General features: G+C 57.4%; 2 gene segments (V, D, J or C); both read left to right on the top strand.

Moving 5' to 3' along the window:
- The window catches only part of LOC115930550 (immunoglobulin heavy constant gamma 3-like), a 121,818-nt gene extending 115,275 nt beyond the window's left edge, over positions 1-6,543 (top strand). The window contains 5 exon segments of the C gene segment in view: positions 4,616-4,909; positions 5,302-5,352; positions 5,496-5,540; positions 5,659-5,988; positions 6,086-6,543. Coding sequence covers positions 4,616-4,909; positions 5,302-5,352; positions 5,496-5,540; positions 5,659-5,988; positions 6,086-6,408 — 1,043 coding nt within the window.
- The window catches only part of LOC134757171 (Ig alpha-1 chain C region-like), a 211,702-nt gene that overhangs the window by 115,793 nt on the left and 68,816 nt on the right, over positions 1-27,093 (top strand).

The raw sequence follows: 27,093 nt of genomic DNA, 5'->3' as shown, positions 1-27,093 counted from the left end.
CGTGGGCAGGGGCTTCCAAGCCAACAGGGCAGGACACACCAGAGGCTGACTGAGGCCTCCAGGACGACCGGGCTGGGAGCATGAGGAACATGACGGGATGCGGCAGAGCCGGCCATGGGGTGATGCCAGGATGGGCACGACCGACCTGAGCTGAGGAGACAGTAGAGCCAGGGAGGAGGAGAGGCCCCACGTGAACGGAGGGGCTTGTCCAGGCCGGCAGCATCACCGGAGCCCAGGGCAGGGTCAGCAGAGCTGGCCGTGGGGCCCTCCTCTCAGCCAGGACCCACAGCAGGTGAGCCGGGAGCAGAGCAGGGAGGGTGAGTGTGGCAGCAGGACAGGAGGGTGGAAGCCAAGGAGCCCAGAGGCAGAGGCAGGGACAGGGGAGGCACAGGGGCTGGGCTCAGAGCCAGCTGATGGGGCTGGGGCACCTGCTGGCGGGGAGCAGGGCTGTGGTCAGCAGCGGAGAGGAGGGGAGAGCTGTGCTGAGTGCACGGGCGAGAGCAGGGAAGAGTCCAGGGAGGCCCAGAAAGGCCCAGAGTGCAGCAGGCCTGGGGCGAGGGGAGGGGCTGAGGCTCCATGCATTCAGGGAACTGACCCAGCAGAGCAGAGGCCACTGAGGAGCTGAGGTTCCGGAGAGGCTTCCAGAGCAGGAGCAGTGCAGGGACGGGAGGATCCGGGAGCTCATCCAGGAGGGGCACATGGGCAAGGGCAAGGGGCTCTGTTGGGGAGACCTGACTGGACCCTGGGGCTGCTCCACAGCATAGGGAACAAGCCAAGTGCTGCAAAAACAAAAATGAGGCCAGAAAAACAGCCTAAACCTGGACAGAGGGTGCCAGGACAGGCAGGGGGGCAACAGTGGCCTGAGTGACGTTGCTGCCCCGGGTTGAGGGAGGGCAGAGTGAGCAGGGGGTAGGCATTGCAGTTCAGGGGACCAGGACCGAGCAGCCACAGGTGTGCAGGGCAGGTGGGAGGCAGGAGGAACAGGGGGCAGCTCCTGGAGCTCAGGGGACCACGGGAGAGCATCTGAAGGTCAAAAGGAGCCGGTTGGGGGGCAGGATGAGCAGGGGGAAGACCCTGGAGCTCAGGGGACCAGGGCAGAGCAGCCACAGGTGAGGAGGCAGCCACAGGTGCGCAGGGCAGGTGGGAGGCAGGACCAGCAGGGGGCAGCCCCTGGAGCTCATAGAGCCAGGGCAGAGCAGTCGCAGGTGAGCAGGGCTCAGTGGAAGATGGGCAAGCAGGGGGCAGCTCCTGGAGCTCAGGGGACCAGGGCAGAGCAGCCACAGGTCAGGAGGCAGCCACAGGTGCGCAGGGCAGGTGGGAGGCAGGACCAGCAGGGGGCAGCCCCTGGAGCTCATAGAGCCAGGGCAGAGCAGTCGCAGGTGAGCAGGGCTCAGTGGAAGATGGGCAAACAGGGGGCAGCTCCTGGAGCTCAGGGGACCAGGGCAGTGTAGCCACAGGTGAGCAGGGGCTGGTGGGAGGCAGGACAAGCAGGCGGCAGCTCCTGGAGTTCAGGGGACCAGGGCAGTGTAGCTGCAGGTGAGCAGGGGCTGGTGGGAGACAGGACGAGCAGGGGGCAGCTCCTGGAGCTCAGGGGACCAGGGCAGAGCAGCCGCAGGTGAGCAGGGCTCAGTGGAAGATGGGCAAGCAGGGGGCAGCTCCTGGAGCTCAGGGGACCAGGGCAGTGTAGCCACAGGTGAGCAGGGGCTGGTGGGAGGCAGGATGAGCAGGCGGCAGCTCCTGGAGCTCAGGGGACCAGGGGAGGGCATCAGAAGGTGAGCAGGGGCTGGCGGGAGGCAGGACGAGTAGGGGGCACCCCTGGAGCTCAGGGGACCAGGGCAGAGCAGCCTCAGGTGAGCAGGGGCAGGTGAGGGGCAGGACGAGCAGGGGGCAGCTCCTGGAGCTCAGGGGATCAGGGCAGAGCATCAGAAGGTGAGCATGGCTGGTGGGAGGTGGGCAAGCAGGCAGCAGCCCCTGGAGCTCAGGGGACCAGGGCAGTGTAGCCGCAGGTAAGCAGGGGCTGGTGGGAGGCAGGATGAGCAGGCAGCAGCTCCTGGAGCTCAGGGGACCAGGGGAGGGCATCAGAAGGTAAGCAGGGGTTGGTGGGAGGTAGAACGAGTAGGGGGCAGCTCCTGGAGCTCAGGGAACAGGGGAGAGCATCAGAAGATGAGCAGGGCCGGTGGGAGGTTGCAGAGCAGGGGGCAGCTTCTGCAGCTCTGCCAGCCAGGGAGGAGAGGCTGCAGGTGAGCAGGGCCGGTGGGAAGCAGGGGGAGCAGGTGGGCAGCCCCTGGAGCTCAGAGAGCCGGGGAAGATCATCGGTAGGTGAGCAGGGGCTGGTGGAAAGCAGGAGGAGCAAGGGGCAGCTCCTGGAGCTCAGAGGGCCAGGGAAGAGCAGCCACAGGCAAACAGGAGCGGGGTGGGGGGACAGGAGGAGCAGGGGGCAGCTCTTGGAGCTCAGGGGACCAGGGCAGAGCTGCCACAGGTGAGCAGGGGCAGGTGGGGGGGGCAGGAGGAGCAGGGGGCAGCTCCTGGAGTTCAGGGGACCAGGGCAGAGCAGCCGCAGATGAGCAGGCACAGGTGGGGGACAGGAGGAGCAGGGGGCAGGCACTGGAGCTCAGGGGACCAGGGCAGAGCAGCCGCAGGTGGGGGGCAGGAGGAGCAGGGGGCAGCTCCTGGAGCTCAGGGGACCAGGGCAGAGCAGTCGCAGGTGAACAGGGGCAGGTGGGGGGCAGGAGGAGCAAGGGGCAGCTCCTGGAGCTCAGGGGACCAGGGCAGAGCAGTCGCAGGTGAGCAGGGGCAGGTGGGGGGCAGGAGGAGCAGGGGGCAGCTCCTGGAGCTCAGGGGACCAGGGCAGAGCAGCCGCAGGTGAGCAGGGGCAGGTGGGAGGCAGGATGAGCAGGGGACAGGCACTAGAGCTCAGGGGACCAGGGCAGAGCCGCCAGGTGAGCAGGGCTGGTGGGAGGCAGGATGAGCAGGGGACAGGCACTAGAGCTCAGGGCAAGGCAGCCACAGGTGAGCAGGGATGGTGGGAGGCAGCACTCAGCTCCTAGACTTTGGCAGGAGCTGGGTAGTTGCTGGCAGCAGACAGCTGATGGCTGGTGAAAGTGCAGTGCAGCCTCCTGGTGCCGGGAAGGGAATGTGAGCCCATCCCACTGAGCAGTTGGCAAGGGCGAGCTGGGACGGAGAAGGGAAGGCGTTCCAGGGCTCAGGGCTGAGCTCACAGGCAGGGGCAGGTCTGGCTGCAGGGGGAACGTGTGCTTGAGACCAGGAGGGTCCCAGGGCAGGTCCCAGCGGACCCTGGGCAGGAAGGCCTCTGAGGCTGGCGCCCCAGAAGGAGCAAGATGGGCTGCCAGGAGCCAGGGCCACCAGCACAATGAAGCTGAGTGGAGGTGGTGCAGGGCAGTGTAGCAGCAGAGGGCAGCCAGAGGGGCCCATTCAGGGCCTGGGCAGAGTTGGCCAGAGCTTGTGGTGCAGGTGAGGGGAAGGGGTGGTGAGTGGGGCCCTGGGGCTGAGCAGAGGGGATGGCCTGGCTGAGGGCAGGGCACTCAGCTTCCTCAGAGGTCAGGGGCACACCCCACCTGCAGTGGGACTCCAGGGCCACTGGTCAGTGGCAGAGAGAAATGGGGCCTCCCTGTGGCCTGGGGGTCCTGGCACCATGCAGGGTGGGGAGAGCCAAGGGCAGGTGCAAGGCTCCTACCTGTGCTGGGGGGCCTAGGCTGAGCCCAGCAGGGACCTTGCCGGGGAAAACTCTGGAGAGAGGGAGGAGGTGGGCTGGTGGCCGAGGAGGCCAGGCCAGGGCTGGGAGGGTGAGGGTGTGGTGACTGAGCCTCCAGAAGTAATGCAGGACACTGGGAGGCAGGGGGCATCCAGGCACTCAGGGCCCTGACCTGGGCTGCTGCACACTGGGGCTAAGGGGAAAGGAGGGGAGAGGCTGAGGAGGAGGCTCCAGGAGGCTATTCCAAGGCAGGGGGTTCCGGGGCCCTGGGGCTGAAGGGCGTCGACCCTATGCAGTGTCTGGCCCCTCTGCTGCACAGAAGAAAAGGGCCTTGGAGGGCAGAGGGCAGGCTATGACCAGAGCCCTGGGCAAGTCAGGCCCACTCACTAGGGGAGGGCCACGCTGGGGCGGCAGGGTCAGGGGCTTCAGGGGACTCAGGGGACCCACGAGAAGCCATCTGAGAACAGTGTCCACTGGTCAAGCCAGGCACCCATGAAAGGCTGGAGTGGGGCCAATGGGCATGAGCCGTCCCTGAGGTGGCACCGATGACCAGAGCTGAGGCCAAGCTAGAGGCCCTGGACTGTGCTGACTCCCGGCAGGCAGAGAGCGCTGACCTGGCTGCTGAGCCCTGCCTCCTAGGCTGCAGGGGTGCCTGCAGAAGGGCACCACAGGGCCGCCGGTCCTGCAAGCTTTCTGGGGCAGGCCGGGCCTGACCTTGGCTTTGGGGCAGGGAGGGGGCTAAGGTGACGCAGGTGGCGCCAGCCAGGTGCACACCCAATGCCCGTGAGCCCAGACACTGGACCCTGCCTGGACCCTCACGGATAGACAAGAACCGAGGGGCCTCTGCACCCTGGGCCCAGCTCTGTCCCACACCGCGGTCGCATGGCACCACCTCTCTTGCAGCTTCCACCAAGGGCCCATCGGTCTTCCCCCTGGCGCCCTGCTCCAGGAGCACCTCTGAGGGCACAGCGGCCCTGGGCTGCCTGGTCAAGGACTACTTCCCCGAACCGGTGACCGTGTCGTGGAACTCAGGCGCCCTGACCAGCGGCGTGCACACCTTCCCGGCTGTCCTACAGTCCTCAGGACTCTACTCCCTCAGCAGCGTGGTGACCGTGCCCTCCAGCAGCTTGGGCACCCAGACCTACACCTGCAACGTAAATCACAAGCCCAGCAACACCAAGGTGGACAAGAGAGTTGGTGAGAGGCCAGCGCAGGGAGGGAGGGTGTCTGCTGGAAGCCAGGCTCAGCCCTCCTGCCTGGACGCATCCCGGCTATGCAGCCCCAGTCCAGGGCAGCAAGGCAGGCCCCGTCTATCTCCTCACCCGGAGGCCTCTGCCCGCCCCACTCATGCTCAGGGAGAGGGTCTTCTGCCTTTTTCCACCAGGCTCCGGGCAGGCACAGGCTGGATGCCCTTACCCCAGGCCCTTCACACACAGGGGCAGGTGCTGCGCTCAGAGCTGCCAAGAGCCATATCCAGGAGGACCCTGCCCCTGACCTAAGCCCACCCCAAAGGCCAAACTCTCCACTCACTCACCTCAGACACCTTCTCTCCTCCCAGATCCAAGTAACTCCCAATCTTCTCTCTGCAGAGCTCAAAACCCCACTTGGTGACACAACTCACACATGCCCACAGTGCCCAGGTAAGCCAGCCCAGGCCTCGCCTTCCAGCTCAAGGTGGGACAAGAGCCCCAGAGTGGCCTGAGTCCAGGGACAGGCCCCGGCAGGGTGCTGACGCGTCCACCTCCATCCCAGATCCCCGTAACTCCCAATCTTCTCTCTGCAGAGCCCAAATCTTGTGACACATCTCCCCCGTGCCCACGGTGCCCAGGTAAGCCAGCCCAGGCCTCGCTCTCCAGCTCAAGATGGGACAGGTGCCCTAGAGTAGCCTGCATCCAGGGACAGGCCCCAGCTGGGTGCTGACACGTCCACCTCCATCTCTTCCTCAGCACCTGAACTCCTGGGAGGACCGTCAGTCTTCCTCTTCCCCCCAAAACCCAAGGATACCCTCATGATTTCCCGGACCCCTGAGGTCACGTGCGTGGTGGTGGACGTGAGCCACGAAGACCCCGAGGTCCAGTTCAAGTGGTACGTGAACGGCACGCAGGTGCACAATGCCAAGACAAAGCCGCGGGTGGAGCAGTACAACAGCACGTACCGTGTGGTCAGCGTCCTCACCGTCGTGCACCAGGACTGGCTGAATGGCAAGGAGTACAAGTGCAAGGTCTCCAACAAAGCCCTTCCAGCCCCCATCGAGAAAACCATCTCCAAAACCAAAGGTGGGACCCGCGGGGTATGAGGGCCACATGGACAGAGGCCAGCTCGGCCCACCCTCTGCCCTGGGAGTGACCGCTGTGCCAACCTCTGTCCCTACAGGGCAGCCCCGAGAACCACAGGTGTACACCCTGCCCCCATCCCGGGAGGAGATGACCAAGAACCAGGTCAGCCTGACCTGCCTGGTCAAAGGCTTCTACCCCAGCGACATCGCCGTGGAGTGGGAGAGCAATGGGCAGCCGGAGAACAGCTACAACACCACGACTCCCATGCTGGACTCCGACGACTCCTTCTTCCTCTACAGCAAGCTCACCGTGGACAAGAGCAGGTGGCAGCAGGGGAACATCTTCTCATGCTCCGTGATGCATGAGGCTCTGCACAACCACTACACGCAGAAGAGCCTCTCCCTGTCTCCGGGTAAATGAGTGCAACGGCCGGCAAGCCCCCGCTCCCCGGGCTCTTGGGGTGGCGCGAGGATGCTTGGCACGTACCCCGTGTACATACTTCCCGGGCACCCAGCATGGAAATAAAGCACCCAGCGCTGCCCTGGGCCCCTGCGAGACTGTGATGGTTCTTTCCACGGGTCAGGCCGAGTCTGAGGCCTGAGTGGCATAAGGGACGCAGAGTGGGTCCCACTGTCCCCACACTGGCCCAGGCTGTGCAGGTGTGCCTGGGCCGCCTAGGGTGGGGCTCAGCCAGGGGCTGCCCTCGGCAGGGTGGGAGATTTGCCAGCATGGCCCTTTCTCCAGCAGCAGCTGCCCTGGGCCGGGCCACGAGAAGCCCTAGGAGCTCCTGGGGACAGACACACAGCCCCTGCCTCTGTAGGAGACCGTCCTGTTCTGTGAACGCCCTGTCCTCAGACCCCCGTGCCCACTCAGGGGCATGCCTAGTCCATGTGCGTAGGGACAGGCCCTCCCTCACCCATCTACCCCCACGGCACTAACCCCTGGCAGCCCTGCCCAGCCTCGCACCCACATGGGGACACTACCAACTCCTGGGGACATGCACTCTCAGGCCCTATGGAGGGACTGGTCCAGATGCCCACACACACACTCAGCCCAGACCCATGAAACAAACCCCACACTGAGGTTGGCCGGCCACACGGCCACCACACACACGTGCACGCCTCACACACGGAGCCTCACCCGGGCGACCTGCACAGCACCCAGACCAGAGCAAGGTCCTCCCACACGTGAACATTCCTCGGACACAGGCCCCCACGAGCCGCACGCGGCACCTCAAGGCCCACGAGCCGCTCGGCAGCTTCTCCACATGCTGACCAGCTCAGACAAACCCAGCCCTCCTCTCACAAGGTGCCCCTGCAGCCGCCACACACACACTGGCCCCCACACACAGAGGATCACGTGCCACGTCGCGTCCCTGGCACTGGCCCACTTCCCAATACCGCCCTTCCCTGCAGCTGGGGTCACATGAGGTGTGGGCTTCACATCCTCCTGCCTTCTGGGGCTCAGGGAGGGACACGGGAGACGGGGAGTGGGTCCTGCTGAGGGCCAGGTCGCTATCTAGGGCCGGGTGTCTGGCTGAGCCCCGGGGCCAAAGCTGGTGCCCAGGGCAGGCAGCTGTGGGGAGCTGACCTCAGGACACTGTTGGCCCATCCCGGCTGGGCCCTACATCCTGGGTCCTGCCACAGAGGGAATCACCCCCAGAGGCCCGAGCCCAGCGGGACACAGCACTGACCACCCTCTTCCTGTCCAGAGCTGCAACTGGAGGAGAGCTGTGCGGAGGCGCAGGACGGGGAGCTGGACGGGCTGTGGACGACCATCACCATCTTCATCACACTCTTCCTGCTAAGCGTGTGCTACAGTGCCACCGTCACCTTCTTCAAGGTCGGCCGCACGTTGTCCCCAGCTGTCCTTGACATTGTCCCCCATGCTGTCACAAACTGTCTCTGACACTGTCCCACAGGCTGCCCCCACCTGTCCAACAGTGTCCCCCAGGCTGTCTCCACATGTCCCTGACACTGTCCCCCACCTGTCCCTGATGCTGTCCCTCACGCTGTCCCCACCTGTCCCTCACACTGTCCCCCACGCTCTCACAAACTGTCCCTGACACTGTCCCCTATGCTGTCCCCACCTGTCCCTGATGCTGTCCCCCACACTGTCACAAACTGTCCCTGACACTATCCCCTATGCTGTCCCCACCTGTCCCTGAAGCTGTCCCCAGCTGTCCTTGACACTGTCCCCCACACTGTCATAAACTGTCTGTGACACTGTCTCCCACACAGTACCCACCTGTTCAGCAGTGTCCCCCATGCTGTCTCCACATGCCCCTGATGCTGTCCCCCATTCCTGACACTGTCCCCTATGCTGTCACCACCTGTTCCTGGCACTGTCCCCCATGCTGTCACCACCTGTTCCCAGCACTGTCCCCCATGCTGTTCCCTCCTGTCCCCGACTCTGTCCCCCATGCTGTCTCCTCCTGTCTCTGACACTGTCCCCCACTCTGTCCCCGACAGTCCCTGACACTGTCCCCCATGCTCTCCCCTCCTGTATGCAACACTGTCCCCCACTGTCTCCTCCTGTTCCTGACACTGTCCCTGACACTGTCTCTCATGCTATCCCCACCCGTCTCTGACACTGTACCCCACGCTGTCCCCACCTGTCCTCAACAATGTCCCCCATGCTGTCCTCACCTGTCCCTGATGCTGTCCCCCACACTGTCCCCATCTGTCCCCAACACTCTCCCCCACGCTGTCCCCACCTGTCCCTCACACTGTCCCCCATGCCATCCCCATCTGTCCCAATGTCCCCAGGGTGTCCCCAGCTGTCCCTGATGCTGTCCCCCACACTGTCCCCACCTCTCCCTGACGCTGTCCCCCACGCTGTCCCCACCTGTCCCTGATGCTGTCCCCCAAACTGTCCCCACCTGTCCCTGACACTGTCCCCCACGCCATCTCCATCTGTCCTGACAATGTCCCCATGGTGTCCCCAGCTGTCCCTGACACTGTCTCCCACACTGTCCCCACCTCTCCCTAACACTGTCCCCTATGCTGTCCTCACCTCCCCCTGATGCTGTCCCCCACACTGTCCCCACCTCTCCCTAACACTGTCCCCTATGCTGTCCCCACCTCCCCCTGACACTGTCCCCCACACTGTCCCCTCTAGTCCCCAACAATTTCCCCCACGCTGTCCCCACCAGTCCCCAACACTGTATGCCATGCTTTTCCCACCTTTCCCCAACACTGTCCCCCATGCTGTCCCCTCCTGCCCCCAACAATGTCCCCCATGCTGTTTCCTCCTGTCCCCAACACTGGCCGCCACGCTGTCTCCTCCTTTCCCTGACATTGTCCCCCACTCTGTCCCCACCTGTACCCAACACTATCCCCCATCCTGTCTCCACCTGTCCCTGATGCTGTCCCCCACACTGTCCCCACCCCTCCCTGACACTGTCCCCTATGCTGTCCCCACCTGTTCCTAACACTGTCCCCCACACTGTCCCTACCTGCCCCCGACACTTTCCCCCACGCTGTTCCCACGTGTCCCCAACACTGTCCCCCACACAGTCTCCACCTGTTCCTGACACTGTCCACCATGCTGTCCTCACCCATCTCTGACACTGGACACATACTGTCCCCACCTGTCCCTGATGCTATCCTCCACGATGTCCCCACCACTCCCTGACACTGTCACCCATGCTGTCCCCACCTGTCCGACACTCTCCTCCACGCTGTTCTCACCTGTCCCCAACACTCTCCCCCCACACTGTCTCAACCTGTCCCTGACACTGTCTCCCACACTGTCTCCACCTGTCCCTGACACTGTCCCCCATGCTGTCCTCACCTGTCTCTGACACTGTCCCCCATGCTGTCCCCACCTGACACTATCTTCTGTGCTGTCCACATGCTGTTGCTGCCCTGGCTCTGCTCTCCATGTCCAGGCCTCAGAGCAGGCAGTGGTGAGGCCCTGGCACATGAGTGGCATGAGGGGCCGGATCCAGGGGCAGGGCTGTGGCTTGGGTGGCCTGAGGGGTGAGCAGGCCTCGGGGGCAGGGCTGTGGCCTCGCTCACCCCTGTGCTGTGCCTTGCCTACAGGTGAAGTGGATCTTCTCCTCGGTAGTGGACCTGAAGCAGACCATTATCCCCGACTACAGGAACATGATCGGGCAGGGGGCCTAGGGCCACCCTCTGCGGGGTGTCCAGGGCCGCCCAGACCCCACACACGAGCCGTGGGCCATGCTCAGCCACCACCCAGGCCACACCTGCCCCCGACCTCACCGCCCTCAACCCCATGGCTCTCTGGCCTCGCGGTCACCTTCTGACCCCTGACACGCCCCCCTTCCAGACCCTGTGCATAGCAGGTCTACCCCAGACCTCCGCTGCTTGATGCATGCAGGGCACTGGGGGCCAGGTGTCCCCTCAGCAGGACATCCCTGCCCTCCGGCCCGCCAGGTGCTCACACAAAAGGAGGCAGTGACCGGCATCCCAGGCCCCCACTCAGGCAGGAGCTGGCCCTGGAGCCAACCCCGTCCACGCCAGCCTCCTGAACACAGGCATGGTTTCCAGATGGTGAGTGGGAGCATCAGCCGCCAAGGTAGGGAAGCCACAGCACCATCAGGCCCTGTTGGGGAGGCTTCTGAGAGCTGCGAAGGCTCACTCAGACGGCCTTCCTCCCAGCCCGCAGCCAGGCAGCCTCCATTCCGGGCACTCCCGTGAACTCCTGACATGAGGAATGAGGTTGTTCTGATTTCCAGCAAAGAACGCTGCTCTCTGGTTCCTGGGAACAGTCTCGGTGCCAGCACCACCCCTTGGCTGCCTGCTCACACTGCTGGATTCTCGGGTGGAACTCGACCCGCAGGGACAGCCAGCCCCAGAGTCCATACTGGGGAGAGAAGGGGCCAGGCCCAGGACACTGCCACCTCCCACCCACTCCAGTCCACCGAGATCACTCAGAGAAGAGCCTGGGCCATGTGGCCGCTGCAGGAGCCCCACGGTGTAAGGGTGAGGATAGCCCAAGGAAGGGCTGGGCATCTGCCCAGACAGGCCTCCCACAGAAGGCTGGTGACCAGGTCCCAGGCGGGCAAGACTCAGCCTTGGTGGGGCCTGAGGACAGAGGAGGCCCAGGAGCATCGGGGAGAGAGGTGGAGGGACACCGGGAGAGCCAGGAGCGTGGACACAGACAGAACTCATCACACAGGCTGGCGTCCAGCCCCAGGTCACGTGCAGCAGGAACAAGCAGCCACTCTGGGGGCACCAGGTGGAGAGGCAAGACGACAAAGAGGGTGCCCGTGTTCTTGCGAAAGCGGGGCTGCTGGCCACCAGTGCTGGACAGAGGCCCCCACGCTCTGCTGCCCCCATCACGCCGTTCCGTGACTGTCACGCAGAATCCGCAGACAGCAAGGGAGGCTCGAGCGGGAGTGCGGCCAGCCCCTGCCTCGCCCGTCAGGGAGGACTCCCGGGCTCACTCGAAGGAGGTGCCACCATTTCAGCTTTGGTAGCTTTTCTTCTTCTTTTAAATTTTCTAAAGCTCATTAATTCTCTTTGATGTTTCTTTTGTGATGACAATAAAATATCCTTTTCAATTCTTGTACTTCGTGATGGGAGCCGCCTTCCTATGTCCACGCGCCTCCTGCCCCCGGTGGGAAGCGCAGTCAAGAGGAGGCTGGTCGAGCTGCACCTCGGGGGCTCCCTGCACACGCCCCCCGCCTCCTGCAGCCACACGCATTGCCCGAGAGGCCCTCCCTGGCCCCTGTCGCTACATGGACCCCCGGGGCTTCTCCTCTTTTCTACATGGATGCAGTTTCTCCTCCTGCTGGGCACGGTGCTGCCTGCCCTGGTCTCTCTGCGGGGGACAGGGCCTCCAGGGAAAGCTGGGTCGAGGCTGGGAGCTGGCTCAGGCTGGCCAGGCAGAGCCACACGGAGGGCCTTCCAGAACCAACCATGGTGTGAAGCGAGAGGTGGGTGTCAGATCTGTGTGCGTCAGCTCAGGACCACAGCGGGGCAGCTCCCACAGCAGACATGGATCCTCCCAGGCCTAGAGACCAGGAATCTGAGATCAGGATGCAGACAGGGCTGGTTTCTCTCAAGCCCTCTCTCCTTGGCTTGTAGACACCGTCTCCTCCCTGGTCCTCACATGGCCATCCCTCTGTGCGCCCGTGTCCTAAGCTTCTCTTCTTAGAACACACATCGGATTAGATTAGTGACCTCATATGAACTTAATGACCTCTGTAAACACCCCATCTCCAAATAGTCACATTGTGAGGCCAGGGATTAAGACTTGAATATATGAATTTGTAGGGGCCACAATTTAACCCATCACAGTCCAGACTCTGGGCCCCCAAAATTCATGTTCTTCTCACATGCAGAATACATTCATCCTGTCTCAGCATCCCCCTGGGCACTAGGTCATGTAGCAAGGACGGATTTTCAACAGAAATAACTATTGCAACAGAAGAAAGAGTCCGGCATGACCTGGACTCACCTTCATCTGTGCAGAGGGCACAGCCTTGTAAAGGGAGGTGGTAGGGGGAGCAGGGAGGGTGCTCGGGGCTCAGTCGTCGGGGAAGGGAAAAGTTGCCCAGCGCTGGTCAGCGTCCCTGGGATGGGGCCTGCTGTGTCCGTGCTGGCCACTGTTGAGGTCAGGATTCTGTCCTCCCAGAGCCTGGAAACACAGGCCCCATCCTTCCCAATGGGGACACTTCAGGGAGCGGCTCTCACGTCCCGAGAAAGACCCTCCTGGGTCACAGGAAATGCACAGACATCGAGAACGGACAGAAGGACGTGTGGTTGCGGCCCTCTCAGCAGACACCCTGAGAAAAGGAGGTCGGGGTGGGTCCAAACGGTCAGTTCTGGTGCACGGAGCTTTCTCAGGCAGGTGTTGACGGGTCAGGGGTCGGCCCAGGGGTACGGCCAGAAGCTGTTAGAAACTGTTAGTGTCTGCTCAAGTCTTTACAAGCCAAGGTTGAGGCCGAGTGGAGAGGCTCCAAGGAGCCTGGCTGGAACTCAGTCAAGGACAGAGTCTTGTTACTGCGGTTGCCATGGTGGCTGCGGTGGCTGGGAAATGCCATTGGAGTTGCCTGTGGCAGGAGAGAGACAATCTCACCCAGGAAAGAGGAGTGGTTGGATTCGTTTGTGTGGCATCGAGCAGCTGGAGCTTCACCAAACAGAATTGGGGATGAAATCCCCAGACCCCAGACCCTGCCGTGCCGTGGTAGGGCTCGCCACTGGAGGGTGGGCTCCAGGGGGCCTGGCCTGAACTGGGTGCTGAAGCCCAGCCCTTTAACTCTCAGGACACGCTGCTGCAGCCCCGTGGGGAGTGAGGGAGACAGCACCTGGGGTGCAGGGCGGGCAGCTGCTGCAACACCAGCTCTATCCCAAGCCCAAGGATGGCATCCCAGAGATGCAGGAGAGCTTTGTCCAGAGAAGGTGCCAGCCTTCAGGGACCCTGCTGGACAGGTCTCCACCCTCTGCCCTTCAAGGGGCCCTATGGGCCTCCGGGTGCTCTGGTGGGGTGGGCTCCAGTCGACTGAGGATGGACGGCCTGGCCAGGATAAGGAAAGGAAACCCAGGACAGTGCCGGGCTCCGGGTCATTCCGTGCACTGAGCAGGCTGAGTTGGGAAGAAGCAGATGCTTCCTGCAGCTGCTGCCCCCTGCAGGGCCTGGCACCTGGACCAGGTTCCCCTGGGGAAATTGGGCCCCTCCCTGAGCCACCCGGGGCCCACCGCCCCCTTTCCACCTGGGACCAAGCATCCTCCAGAGGGTCAGCCCTCCTGCGGGAACACCATGCTCAGCCCCAGGACCCTCCCTCAACTCTCCAGCAAGGCTGCACTGTGGGCGGCCCCTGCACATACCCCAGCAGTCCGTGCTGTGATGTAACATGACATGATGTGACGTGGATGTCATGTGGCGTGATGTGACAGGACATGGTGTGATGTTGTATGACGTGGTATGACAGTGTGATATCCGAGGGGTGATGTGATGTGGTGTGACATGGTGCAACATTGCTGGTGTGATGTGACGTGGCTGGACACGGTGTGATGCAGTGTGACGTAGTGGGATGCGGTATGACATCCCTGGTATGATGGGGTATGATGGAGTATGGTGTGGTATGATATGGTGTGACATGGTGTGATGTGGTGTGACAGAGTGTGACATCTCTGGTGTGATGTGGTGTGACATGGTGTAATGTCCCTGGTGTGAGGTGGTGTGACAGAGTGTGATGGGTATGACATCCCTGGTGTGATGAGGTATAATATGAAATGATGTGGAATGGTGTGACATGATGTGATATGATGGGACAAGGTGTGACATCCGTGGTGTGATGTGGTGTGATGAAGTGTAACAGGCTGTGACATAGTGTGATATGGTGTGGCATGTGATGTGGTGTGATGGGGTGTGACATCTGTGGTGTGACATGATGTGACATGTGACGTGCTGTGACAGGGTGCCACATCTTTGGTGTGATGTGATGCAGTGTGACATGGCGTGATGTGGCAGGATGGGGTGTGGCAGGGTACGACATCCCTACTGTGATGATGAGTTTCATGGTGTGATGTGGCGTGACATCCCTGGCGTGACATAGTGAGATGTGGTGTGACATCCCTGGCATGACATAGTGTGATGTGGTGTGACATGGTGTGACATTCCTGGTGTGACTCCTATGTTCTGACATTTGTGGTCAGCCCAGCATACAAAGGTCCCTGTGGCCAAGGGAAGGGGGAGAATGGAACCATCTGAGCATGTTGACCTGGAGGAACTGGTGGCCCTTGAGTCCACGAAGCCCACCCTGCCAGGTGCCCCTGCCCCACGTGACCCAAGTGGGCTTGCAGAGCAGCAAGCAGGACTCTGGTTAGACTGCAGGAAGGACCTGCCACCACGTGGCCTTGTGAGGAGACAGAGCAAGGCTGTGACCGCAGCGTCCGCCCAGCACAGAGTGCCGCTGAAGCTCCTCCTGTCCTCTCAGCAGGGGTCCCAGAGCAAGGCCCGAGGCAGGCTGAAGAGAGGGGCAGAGGGAGGATGCTGGGAGGCAGGGGTGAGGGGAGTGAGAGCCCAGGTTTCAGCTGAGCCCCTGCACAGGGAAGGAGCCTAGCTGAACACCCATCTCCCCACACGCTCCCAACCCTGCCTCTGCCTGAACACCTCCCAGAAGGCATCTCGAACCCTCTGACACCCACACTCAGCAAGGGGTATGGTGTCCCCACCAAGCCCAGCGAGCGAAGCCCGGCACAGCCACGCCTGTGCCCACCACTCCCATGGCCAAGCTCGCTGCTAACATGGCAGGACAGGGCCAGGCCTGGAGGAGACAGAACATCAGTCCCATGGGGAAGCTCCCTGCTCACACGGCAGGGCCGGGCCTGGAGGAGACAGAACACCCCATCTGGCATGGTACTCAGGCTGCACATGCCTGCCACACACGGGGGCCACGCGACAATGCCTGCCATGCATGGGGGCCACGTGACAATGCCTGCCACGCGTGGGGGCCACAGGGCACACACGTGTACTCACACGGTCCCCACACAGGGACACACGCACTTGCCACCCCAGCACCCACCCAGTGCACTCATGCATGGGCTCCCCAGGTGGGTCACAGCGTCACACCTTGAGCTACTCCATGTGCCAGGCCCTTCACCCACGTTGCCGTCCCCGGTGCCAGCTGTTGAGCCACACCGTTTTCTCTGTGGATCCCTCCCAGCCCACTCAGCACAATGGACATGCTCTGTCCTGTCCAGAAACTGCACTGGCCTCTTCCCCTCAGCACCCACATCTGGCCATCTCCCAGGAAACCCAGACCACCACGGGCAGGGACCACCTTCCTCACTGTCCACATGGACCACCCCACACCTGACCCCAGATGCAGTCACACTACGTCCTGCTTCAATATTGAAGCGGGGAAAAGCTGGAGGAGGGGAAAGATGAAAGAGAAAAAAGCAAGAGGGGAGGGTCACGTTCTTCTGAGGCTTTGATTAGAGCTCACTGAGCCCCCACGTTTCTGCATGAAAAGGAGGGGTGGAGGGAGCAATTACGCATTCGCCTTGTGCTCAGTAAATCTGCACTTTATAAGAAAATAAACAGAGTAGAGGAAGAAGTCAAATATGTATTCGTCTCAGGGGTAGGAGGGACGATTTCTTGTCTCATTTTGTCCCATGTCATGAAGACCGGGCTGTTAATTTATATTCTCAGGGTGAGGGGGGCCACCTGGGTAGACCTGGCCTATCTGCTGCTGCTCTCAGTTTAGAAACAAAAGGAAACGCATGACTTTTTTTTTTTTTCATGACTCAGCTTCCCACCTCAACTGTTCTTTTTGGCATAGTGACTTTAGGGTCCTGAGATTTTATTTTCCTTTCACAATGGTCAAGATCGCACCCTCAGGATTCAGGAGAGCTGGTCCAACCCAGACCCCTGCCATCCCTGGACACTTTTCAAATACGTGCAGCAGTCTCTGACACTCTCTCACCATGGTAGAAACTGAGGCCTTGGTGAGTCTGCAGCCCCTGCTCATGGGGACAATGCAGGCTGAAACCCGCATTTCTGACCCCAAAGCTCCTGTTCCTTTCACTCACCCCCACACCAGCTCTTTGAGTCCAGAGCTTTGTCCTTGCCTGAGTCCTACCCTCAGGGACAGAGGCCCAACCCAGACACCAACACATCATACCCTGAGAGGGTGCCAGGAGCCCAGAGATGTTTGGAGAGCACAGAAGCCCTGGAAGCTCTGTGGAGATGCTGCACATTTCTCTATTCAACAGATACTCACGAGGTGGCCAGCGGCAGAGATGCCACATGGCATGGAGCTCGCCTTGGCCAACAGGACAGATGTGGGGTTGGGAGGCCTTCCCAGGGCACTCCTTGAAGCAGAGCTATGGGGAAAAGTTGGGGCCAACCTCAGATTTCCTCGTCAACACCGGGTCTCCTGCCCTCCCGGGCCACAGAAAACTAAGCTCCCTGGATACTGCGGCTGGGTGGGGCCATGGGGTAGAAGAAATCTCAACGAGTTAAAAGATCATTTTTTTAAATTATTATGATCATGACTCACATAAACATATGATGACACATTTCAGAGATGCTCTTTATCTCATTAACTAAGGTGTTGCAACCAGTTCAAAGTGGAATTCTAAGTACTACACTTACATAATTGATTCAGGAATGCTAAAAGGAGTTCATAGATAGATGCAAAACTGGCCTTTTCCCTGGCAGAGGAGGAGCAATTCATTGTCCTTCCAAAGATGAGAACTTGAATTTCTACCAACTCAAAGAGTTTTTGCATTGCTATCAACTATGTACAACTTAGAGCAGTGGTCCCCAACATTTTTGGCACCAGGAACCAGTTCCATGGAAGACAATTTTTCCACAAACCAGGATCGGGGGATGGCTTGGAGACAAAGCTGTTCCACCTCAGATCATTAGGTATTAGGGCATCACGAGGAGTGTGCAACTTAGATCCCGGGAATGTGCAGCTCACAATAGGGTTCGCTCCTATGAGAATCTAATGCTGCCACTGATCTGACGGGAGGTGGAGCTCGGGCAGGAATGCTCACACACCCCTCACCTCCTGCTCTGTGGCCCAGTTCCTAACAGGCCATGAGCAGATTCCAGTGCATGACCCAGGGGATGGGGACCCCTGGCTTATAGAGGTGTAAAATAGTTCAAAGGAAATAAAAGATGCAGAGCTCCATAGAATGAAATAACTTGGAAGAGTGTACAAGACGATGCCTTGCTTTCCATGGAAGGCACCTAGTAATCATTTGCTCCATTTCAGTTTTTCTCAATGTTTCCTATAAACATATATCACTGACTGACAGAAACAGATCCGTAATATAAAGAAGACCCCTGTAAACCAATGAGAAAAAATATCAAATAATTCAACGAGGAATAGGCAAGAGAATTGAACAGATGTTTTACAGAAGATATCCAAATAGCCACTAAACATATGAAAAGATGTTGAACCACACTAGTCAACAGGGAAATGAAAATGAAAAACCACATGAGAGAAAGTAGTTCTGATTCCAGTAATGCTGGAGCAGCTAATATCAGACTAGCCCTTTGGCAGATGGCAATTATAAACACTGGAAATGCTGTAAGCACACACAATACCCACACACACCAATTGCAGGCACTAGAACATGACCACAAGTAGGCAAACACTAGTAAGGATTATTCCGTTAAATATTGGTCTGAAGTCACACCCCAGGGCATGTAATGGGTGCAGCTAGAGTTCAAGCAGGAAACTGCAGCCCTCCTGGTGAGGAGTGGGATGCAGGGCTGCATTTTCAGAGCAGCTGGAAATGAAGAGAAGATGTCCATAAAGGAGAAGGTCACCGAAGGGAAACCCCACAATCTGCAAGTAAACTCCACTGAAACCTCTGGCCGATCCCTTAGGCGTGCATGGGTAGGGAAAACTCCAAAGGGCCCAGCAGAAAGCAACACCTGTAAGGTCGAGAGAACTGAGATTCCAGCTACTGCCCACTGCCAGGCAGACAGACTTGGGAGTTTGAATCAACTCAAGCTAACTGCTTGCTAACATTGAAAACAACAATTAATGCTCTGCTAAGGAAGAACGCAAAACCCATAGCCTGTACCGCATGTTATCAACAACATCAGGTGCACATCCAAAATTACCATGGATGCAAAGAAATATAAAAATGTGATCCAAAGTCAGAAGAAAAAGGGATCAATGGAGATCAACTCCAACATGACCTAGATGCAGATACAGTTATTAGACAAGGACTTTAAAGAAGTTATGTTAAATATGTTCAAAGACTTAATGGAAAATGTGGTTATCATGAATGACTAGATGAGGTGTCTCTATAAAAAACTGAAAATAGTTACAAGAACCGAATGAAAATTCTAGAACTAAAAGTATGAGTCTGAAATGAAAAACATTTGGCGAGGCCCAGTGGCTCATACCTGTAATCCTAGCACTCTGGGAGGCCAACAAGGAAGGATCACTTGATCTCAGGAGTTTGAGACCAGCATGGGCAACGTGGTGAAACCCCATCTCTATTTTATTAAAAAAGAAAAGAAAGAGAAAAACATTACCCAAGTTTAATAACAGATTGGAGAAGACCTAAGAAGGAACTGAAAACTTAAAGATGCATCAATAGAATATGTCATTTCTTTTTAATCCAATCCAAAGAAGAGAGAGAAAAATACTAAAAAATTAAAAGAGACTCATCCTGCTGGACAAGGCAAAGCATTCTAAAACATGTGAAACTGGAGTCCAGAGGGGGATGTAATACTTCCATGGGAAAGGTCAACCCTAAGCTATATGCAAATGTACCTGCGTAGGCTGGTGTGGTGGGCTGATGGCAACTCCCTGGCCAAATGTATGCCCACCTGGAACCTCAGAATGTGACCTTATTTGGAAATAGGGTCTTTACAAATTAGGTTAAGGACTTGAGATGATATCATACTAAATTTTGGATGGATCCCAAGTCCAAACACTGGTGTCTTCACAAGAGGAGAGGACACAGACACACATGGAGATAAGCCATATGATGACAAAGGAGAAGATGAGGGGTGTGTCAGGAGCCACCTGTGTTTGTCCATTTGCATTACTGTAAAGAAATACTTGAGGCTGAGTAACTTATAAAAGAAAGAGGTTGAATTGGCTCACAGTTCTGCAGGCTGTATAGGAAGCATGGCACCAACATCTGCTTCTGGCGAGGACCTCAGGAAACTTACAATCATAGCAGAAGGTGAAGGGAGAGCAGGTATGCCACATGGCAAGAATGGGAGCAAGAGGCTGAGGGGGGGCCCAGACTGAAACAACTAGACTGTGTGTGAGCTGACTGGGGGAGAATTCACTCATCACCAAGGGGATGACGCTAAATCATTCATGAGGGATCTGCCCCCTTGATCTAATCACCTCCTAGAGGCCCCACTTCCAACACTGGGAATCATATTACAACATGAGATTTGGAGGGAACAAATATATAAACCATATCCTTCCACCCCTGGTGCCCCAAATCTCATGTCCTTCTCATGTTGCAAAATACAATCATGCATCCTCAACAGTCCCCTAAAGTCTTACCTGATTCCAGCATCAACCCAAATTTCCGAAGTCCCAAGTCTCATCTGAAGATGAGTCCCTTCCACCTATCAGCCTATGAAATCAAAGACAAATTGACTCCCAAAATACAATGAGAGTGCAGACATTGGGTAAACATTCCCATTCCACAAGGGAGAAGCTGGCAAAAAGAAAGGATCTACATGCCCCATACACATCAGAAATCCAGCAGGGCAGTCATTAAATCTTAAAGCTCCAAGGTAATCTCCTTTGACTGCGTGTCCCATCTCCAGGGCACACTGGTGCAGGGGGTGGGCTCCCAAGGCCTTGGACAACTCTACCCCTGTGGCTTTGGAGAATGTAGCCCCTGTGGCTTCTCTCACATGATAGAGTTGAGTGCCTGTGGCTTTTCCAGATTCAGGGTGCAAGCTGCCAGTGGATCCACCATTCTGGGGTCTGGAGGACAGTGGCCCCCTTCACACAGCTCCACTAGGCAGTGCCCTGGTGGGGACATTATATGGGGGTTCAACCCCACATTCTCTTTGGCACTGCTCTAGTAGAGGTTCTCTGTGAGGGCTCCATGCTGGCAGGGGGCTTCTGTCTGGGCACCTAGGCTTTCTCATACATTTCTGAAATCTAGAGGGAAGATGCCAAGCTTCCTTCACTCTTGCATTCTGGGGACCTACAGGCTTAACACCAGATGGAAGTCCCCAAGGCTTACAGTGGCTTGCACTCTCCAAAGAAGCAGCCTAAGCTGTACTTGGGGCCCTTTGAGCCAAGGCTGGAGCCAGAGGAACCAGGATGTGGAGAGCAGTGTCCCAGGGCTGCACAGGCAGCAGTGGCCATGGGCATGGCCCACAGCACCATCCTTTCCCTCTTGGCCTCTGGGCCTGTGATGGGAAAGGCCACCTCAGAGAGTTCCAAAATGCCTTCAAGGCCTTCTTCCCTTTGTTCTGGATATGAGCACTTAGCTCCCTTTTAGTTATGCTAATCTCTCTAGCAAGTGGCTGCTCCATAGCCTACTTATGTTTGTCTCCTGAAAAATCCCTTTTCTTTTCTACCATATGGCCAGGCCGTGAATTTTCCAAATTTTTTATGCTCTGCTTCCCTTTGTTGATGAAAAAAGCCAAACTCTATAAAACACTTGATAAGATTGATTCTGAGCCAAATATGAGAGCCATGAACTGTGGCACAGCCTCAAAAGGTCCTGAGAACACCTGTGCAAGGTGGTTGGGTTGCGGCCTGGTTTTATGTTTTAGGGAGACATCAGACATCAATCAATACATGTAAACTATACATTAGTTTGGTTTGGTTTGGAAAAGCAGGACAATTCAAAGTGGTGAATTCCAAATCCTAGGTGGATTTGAAGATTTTCTGATTGGCAATTGGCTGAAAAAGTTAAATTATCTAAAAAGTTGAAGTCAGCGAAAAGCAATGCTTAAGATAAAGCAGGTTGTGGAAGCCAAGGTTCTTGTTATGTAGATGAAGCCTCCACGTTCCAGAGAGAAGAGATGGTCAATGTCTCTTATCAGAACCCAAAAGGTGCCAGACTCTTGGATAAATCTCTCCTGAATCAGGAAGAGACCTGGAAAGGGAAAAAGATTCTCAACAGAATATACATTTCCTCCACAAGAAACGGCTTTGCAGGGCCCTTCCAAAATGTGTCAGAGAAACATATTCTGGGATAAGATACTTTAATTTCCTTCCATGCCTGCCACCTGTCATGTGATGCTATACCAGAGTCAGGTTGGGATTTGATACCTTATTGCTACAAAGAGTCTGCTTTGTCAGTCTTAAGCTCCCTGTTTTAATGTTAACACTGGTCAGCTGAGCCTAAGCTCCAACAGGGAGAGGGTATAGTGAGGGAGTCCAAACCACCCTCCCCTTCCTGTCATGGCCTGAACTGGTTTTCCAGGTTTCTTTGGAATCCCCTTGGATTCGCATTTTATTTTCTCGTTTACACCTTTTAAATATCACTTCCAACTTTAAGTCATTTCTTTGCTCTCATATCTTACCATAGACTATTAGAAGCAACCAGGTCACCCCTTACAAACGTCTGCTTAGAAATGTCTTCCCCAGATGCCCTAAGTCATCACTCTTAAGGTCAAACTTCCACAGATCCCTAGGGCATGAACACAATGCAGCCAAGGTGTTTCTTAGGATTTAACAAGGGTGACCTTTACTCCAGTTCCCAATAAGTTCCTCATTTCCATCTGAGATTTCATCAGCCTGGCTTTCACAGTCCATATGTCTATCGGCATTTTGGTGACAACCATTTAATCAGTCTCTAAGAAATTCCAAACTTTCCCTCATCTTCCTATCTTCTGAGTCCTCCAAATTCTTCTAACCTCTCTGACTGTTACCTAATTCCAAAGCTGCTTCCACATTTTCAGGTATCTTTATAGCAACGTTACACTCCTCAATACCAATGTTCTGTGTTAGTTTGTGTTACTAGAAAAAAAAATACATGAGGCTAGTAATTTATAAAGAAAAGAGGTTTAGGCCGGGCACTGTGGCTCATACCTGTCATCCTAGCAATTTGGGAGGCAGAGACAGGAGGATCACTTGAGCTCAGAAGTCTGAGACCAGCCTGGGCAACATAGTCAGAACTTGTCTTGAAAAGACAAGAAGAAGGGAAAGGTGGGGGAGACCAGAAGGGCAGAAGGGCAGGGCAGGGCAGGGCAGGGCAGAAGAGAAAGAAGGAAGGGAGGATTGACTAGCTCACAGTTCTGCAGCCATTCTGGAAACATGGCCCTGGCATCTGCTTCTGGCGAGGCCTCAGGGAGATTGCAATCACGGCAGAAGGTGAAGGGGGAGCAGGCGAGCAGGCATGTCACATGGCAAGAGGGAGCAAGAGAAGAGAAGTGGCACTTCCCAGAATTTTAAACAACCAGCTGTCACAGGGACTAACTGAGGAGAACTCACTCATCACCTGGGGGATGGTGCTAAGCCATTCATGAGGGGTCCAGCCCTATGATCTAATCACCTCCCACCAGGCCCCACCTCCAACACTGGGATTCACATCTCAACAGGAAATTTGGAGAGACACACATCCAAACTATTGCACCACAGGAAGCTGGAAGAGGTGGACGGTCCTCCCCTGGAGCACTCAGAGACAGCCACCAACACCTTGATCTCAGATTCCTGACTCCAGAACTCTGAAAAAATTTTTGTTGTTTTAAGCCACATTTGTGCTATTTTGTTACGGCAGCCACAGCACGGATATAGCTGGTAACAGAGTTCTTTAGCCTCCAAAACACAAGCCTGGGGTAAATAACTATTGAATTTGGCCACATGGAAATCAGGAAGAATGTAATAAGCATCATCGATGGACGGGATGACCTGGGAGATCGTGGCAAGTTTAAAGCTAATTGGAAGTTGGCAACCAAAAAATCCTGTCTTGCAAATTGCCAGGAAATTGCCAAGAAAACCTTTAGAAAACATGGTTAAGGATGGAGAAACCCGGATGACTCCCTGGTTTCTGAAGAGGTGCTTACGCATTGAAGTGAGACTGACGAGACTTCACACTGGACCCTTCAGAAGGGCAGACACTCACGAGATCATCAACCACGGCTCCCTCGCTGGGAGGCAGACACAGAGCTGGAGGCGGCGGCCACAAACTAGGTGGGCAGAGAGGCGTCAGCATCGGGACTTGCGGGAGGCCCTGGGAAGGAACAGGCAGCGGTGGGGCCTGGACAGCCCTGGGGAAAGGAAGTTACTTGGAGGAGACCAGGGGCTTGCATTTGGGCCAAAACCAAGGACAAGAGATCAGCTGGTCCCAGGGAACTCTGGAGCCCAGCACCCCACCACGGGTGCAGGGGCCTGACAACCCAACAGAGGGCTGTGGGCACCGGGCACCAGCCTGTGGGGGGTCTGAAGGCTGCTGCCCAGCCACACATGTCCTGGTTCTGAACAAAGGGTTCAAGAGACACCTGCAAACCTACCCTTCTGAGAGCAGCCTCTTAGCCTCAGCTGGTATTGGCCCCTGGTCACCCCACATGCCCCGACAGTAGGGCCTGGCCTCAGAAAGGGGCCCCTCCATTTGTACTTTCTATCTGATCCTTGACACAGTGCTAACACCAAAGACCAAACCCGAATCTTGGTTCACATACTCTGCAAAGAAATGACTAAGGCAAGTTCTTCCGGAGGTCAGTTTTAGAACATGTTTATTCTGACTTAATTCTGCCTTAACTCCATGCACCAAGAAAACTATCTGCACATCCATAGTAAAATGTGAAGGTACCTTCATTTTGTTTGTATACTAAACTTTTAAGAAATACCTCACTTTTTAAAACTTGGGTTTGTGTTTTGTATGCTTATAATATTTTCCATAATAGATCATTTTAATGATGAACTCTGAGACTTCTGACAGAATGCAGATCAATGGATTCCTAGCCATCAGGGAGGCGTTGATTGCAAAGGGGCCTGGTGGAATTTTTGGAGAGATTCTACATCTTCTTGCAACTGTTCGTCTGGATTACGGTGGTGGTTGCATGACAGTGCATTTGTTGAAACTCACATGTCACAGGATGGATTATACTGAATGTAAACTACACTTGAGTAAATATGACTTTTAAAACTTTAAAAAGTTGGGGGATGGTTCACTGCCCCGGCTCGAAGACCCCTGGCCACCCTGCCTGGCCAGCCCACCCCCATCCCTGCCAGCGCTTGCCTCCAGCGTCCCAACAGCCTCCTGACCCCCTGGGCTGCTCTAAACCCTCAGGAGCGCAGCCATCCGGGATCAGCTGGATGGAGATGGGGAGCCCGAGACTCGTGCCACACCACGTCCTCCCGCCCCCACCAGCCACACGCAGACGTCAAAGCAGCACTGTCCTCGCACACGCTGCTCCCACCCACCCTGGCACGGCCATTCCAGGCCTGGGGCAGGAAGGCAGACGCTCCCCCTGCCCCCAGACTCAAGCATTCCTGCACACATCCCCAGCACACACACACACTCCCATGCGCACACTGACACACACAGGTGTGTACAGCTGAGACACTGCCCGTTCCCAGGCAGTCCAGCCCCCGTCACTGCGGGAAAGGGGCAGCACCGTGGGGCCACAGGAGTGGCAGCTGGACACAGAGCCAGGCACTGGCGAAGGCCCAGGCCACTGAGGCGGGCTGCCGGCATGGCTGGGCGTGAAGGCCAGAAGAGGGCAGGAGGGGCCGTAGGCACTGTACCTATTGGGCCTAGGTGGGCACACGCTGGGCAGGAGAGGAACAGCCCGGCCCCTCAGACAGGAAGGGGTGGGGGCAGGGGCCATTTCTGGAGGGCAGGGGCCATTTCTGGAGTCCAGGGCAGGGCGAGCACCCCAAGGAAAAGCAGAGCAGGGTGAGAACGGACATGGGGCTCAGAGCTGAGCAGGCCTGCTGGGCCCCAGGAGGGAGACACAGAAGACCGGGGATCTCAAGGCTGGCAGAGGCCAGAGATGGAGCCCCAGCTGGGAAGCCATCTTCTTTCCTCGGGGCCCACCCTGCCCGGCCCCTACAGCCCAGCACAGCTTGGGGCATTGGATAGAACTGGGAGAGAGCCGACCAGGCACTGAGGCCCCTGCCCCAAATGCCCACAGCCTGGGGAAAATGAGCAGGTACATGGGAGGGGCAAGTGGAGCCCCAGGCACACCCACACAGTGCACACAGCCTCACCTGGGCCGGAGGGGGCAGGAGGCTCGCCACCCCTGCTGTGGTTTCTCCCACACTTGATGCAGGTGATATTTCTCTGAGATTGTGGACTAAGAGTTGGTGCTGGAAGGGGTTATCCATCGTGGAGATGTTGCTATGGGATGTAGGGATTTTGCCTGTGAGAAGGACATGATTATGGGGGGAACAGAGGGCAAACTGTCATGGGTTAAAATGTGTCCCCTGTAAATTCATGTGTTGAAGTCCTAACCCCCAGGACCGCAGAATGTGACCTTGTCTGGAAACAGTCTTTGCAGCTGCAATCAAGTTCAGATGAGGTCACCCTGGAGTAGGGCAAGCCTCTGATCCAATATGACTGCTGTCCTCATGAAAAGGGGAATCTGGGCACAGACAGCACGTGGGTAGAACACCCTGTGAAGATGGTGCTGCTTCCACAAGCCAAGAGCAGCAGAGACGGCCGGCAAAGCCCAGCAGCAAGGAGAGAGCCTGGGACAGAGTCTCCCATGACACAGAGGTGCCAGCCCCACCGAGGCCTCCATCCCAGATGCCCGGCCTCCAGAACCAGGACGGAGTAAACGTCTGTTGTTTAAGCCACGCAGTCTGGGGTGCTGTGTTGCCAGGGCTGCAGCTAACAGATACGAGTGTTGTCCTGAGCTGCCAGCCGTACAGGCTGCATGAGGCCTCCCTGCCCCAGCCCAGTGCAGACTCCCCAGCCCCCCGGGTGTGCCATGGGCAGTGTGGGGCCCCTCACTCCATCCTCCCCCAGGCTGGGAGGTTGAGCCCATTATGAGCTCCATGAGGTGAAGCTGGAGCGAGAGGCTGGGAGCCGACTGGGAGCCCGCGGCTGGAGGATGGATTTCCCCAGGGACCCACACATGCACCTCCACCTGTCTCCTGGACGTTCTCTCTGAGGGCAGGGCTGGTGCCAGCTCAGGGATCCAGCAGGGACAGAAGGGCGGGCCGGGTCCGTGTGGAGAGCACATTTAGTGGGATGGATGTGATTTCCCCTTGCAAGTGTCCATTCTTCCTGTTCCTTGCTGGATGCTTCCTCTTCCATTCTGGACACTTCCTGTGCGACACCTCCTCGGGCTTTCAGTCTTCCCAGTCCCTCTGGCCTCATTCCGTTCCCTGCTACCTCCCACCTCCACAATCGTCCTTGCCCAGCTCTTCCCTCTATCCAGAGCTTCTGCCTGGCAAGGTCCCTGCTGAGATCAGTCCAGGCTCCCCCAGCACAGGTAGGAGCCTTGCACCTGCCCTTGGACCTCCCCACCCTGCATGATGCCAGCATCCCCAGGCCCCAGGGAGGCCCCATTTCTCTCTCTGCTGGTAGTCCAGTGGCCCTGGAGTCTCACTGCAGGTGGGGTGTGCCCCTGAACTCTGAGGAAGCTAAGTACCCTGCCCTCAGACAGGCTATCCCCCCTGCTCAGCCCCAGGGCCCTGCCCCCTGCCCCTTCCCCTCACCTGCACCACAGGCTCTGGCCAACTCTGCCCAGGCCCTGAATGGGCCCCTC

This window comes from Gorilla gorilla, chromosome 15 (assembly GCF_029281585.2).
Source record: "Gorilla gorilla gorilla isolate KB3781 chromosome 15, NHGRI_mGorGor1-v2.1_pri, whole genome shotgun sequence".
In the NCBI taxonomy this organism is placed as follows: Eukaryota; Metazoa; Chordata; class Mammalia; order Primates; family Hominidae; genus Gorilla; species Gorilla gorilla.
The sequence above is the reverse complement of the archived record's forward strand: the minus strand, read 5'-3'. Positions and strand labels throughout refer to the sequence as shown.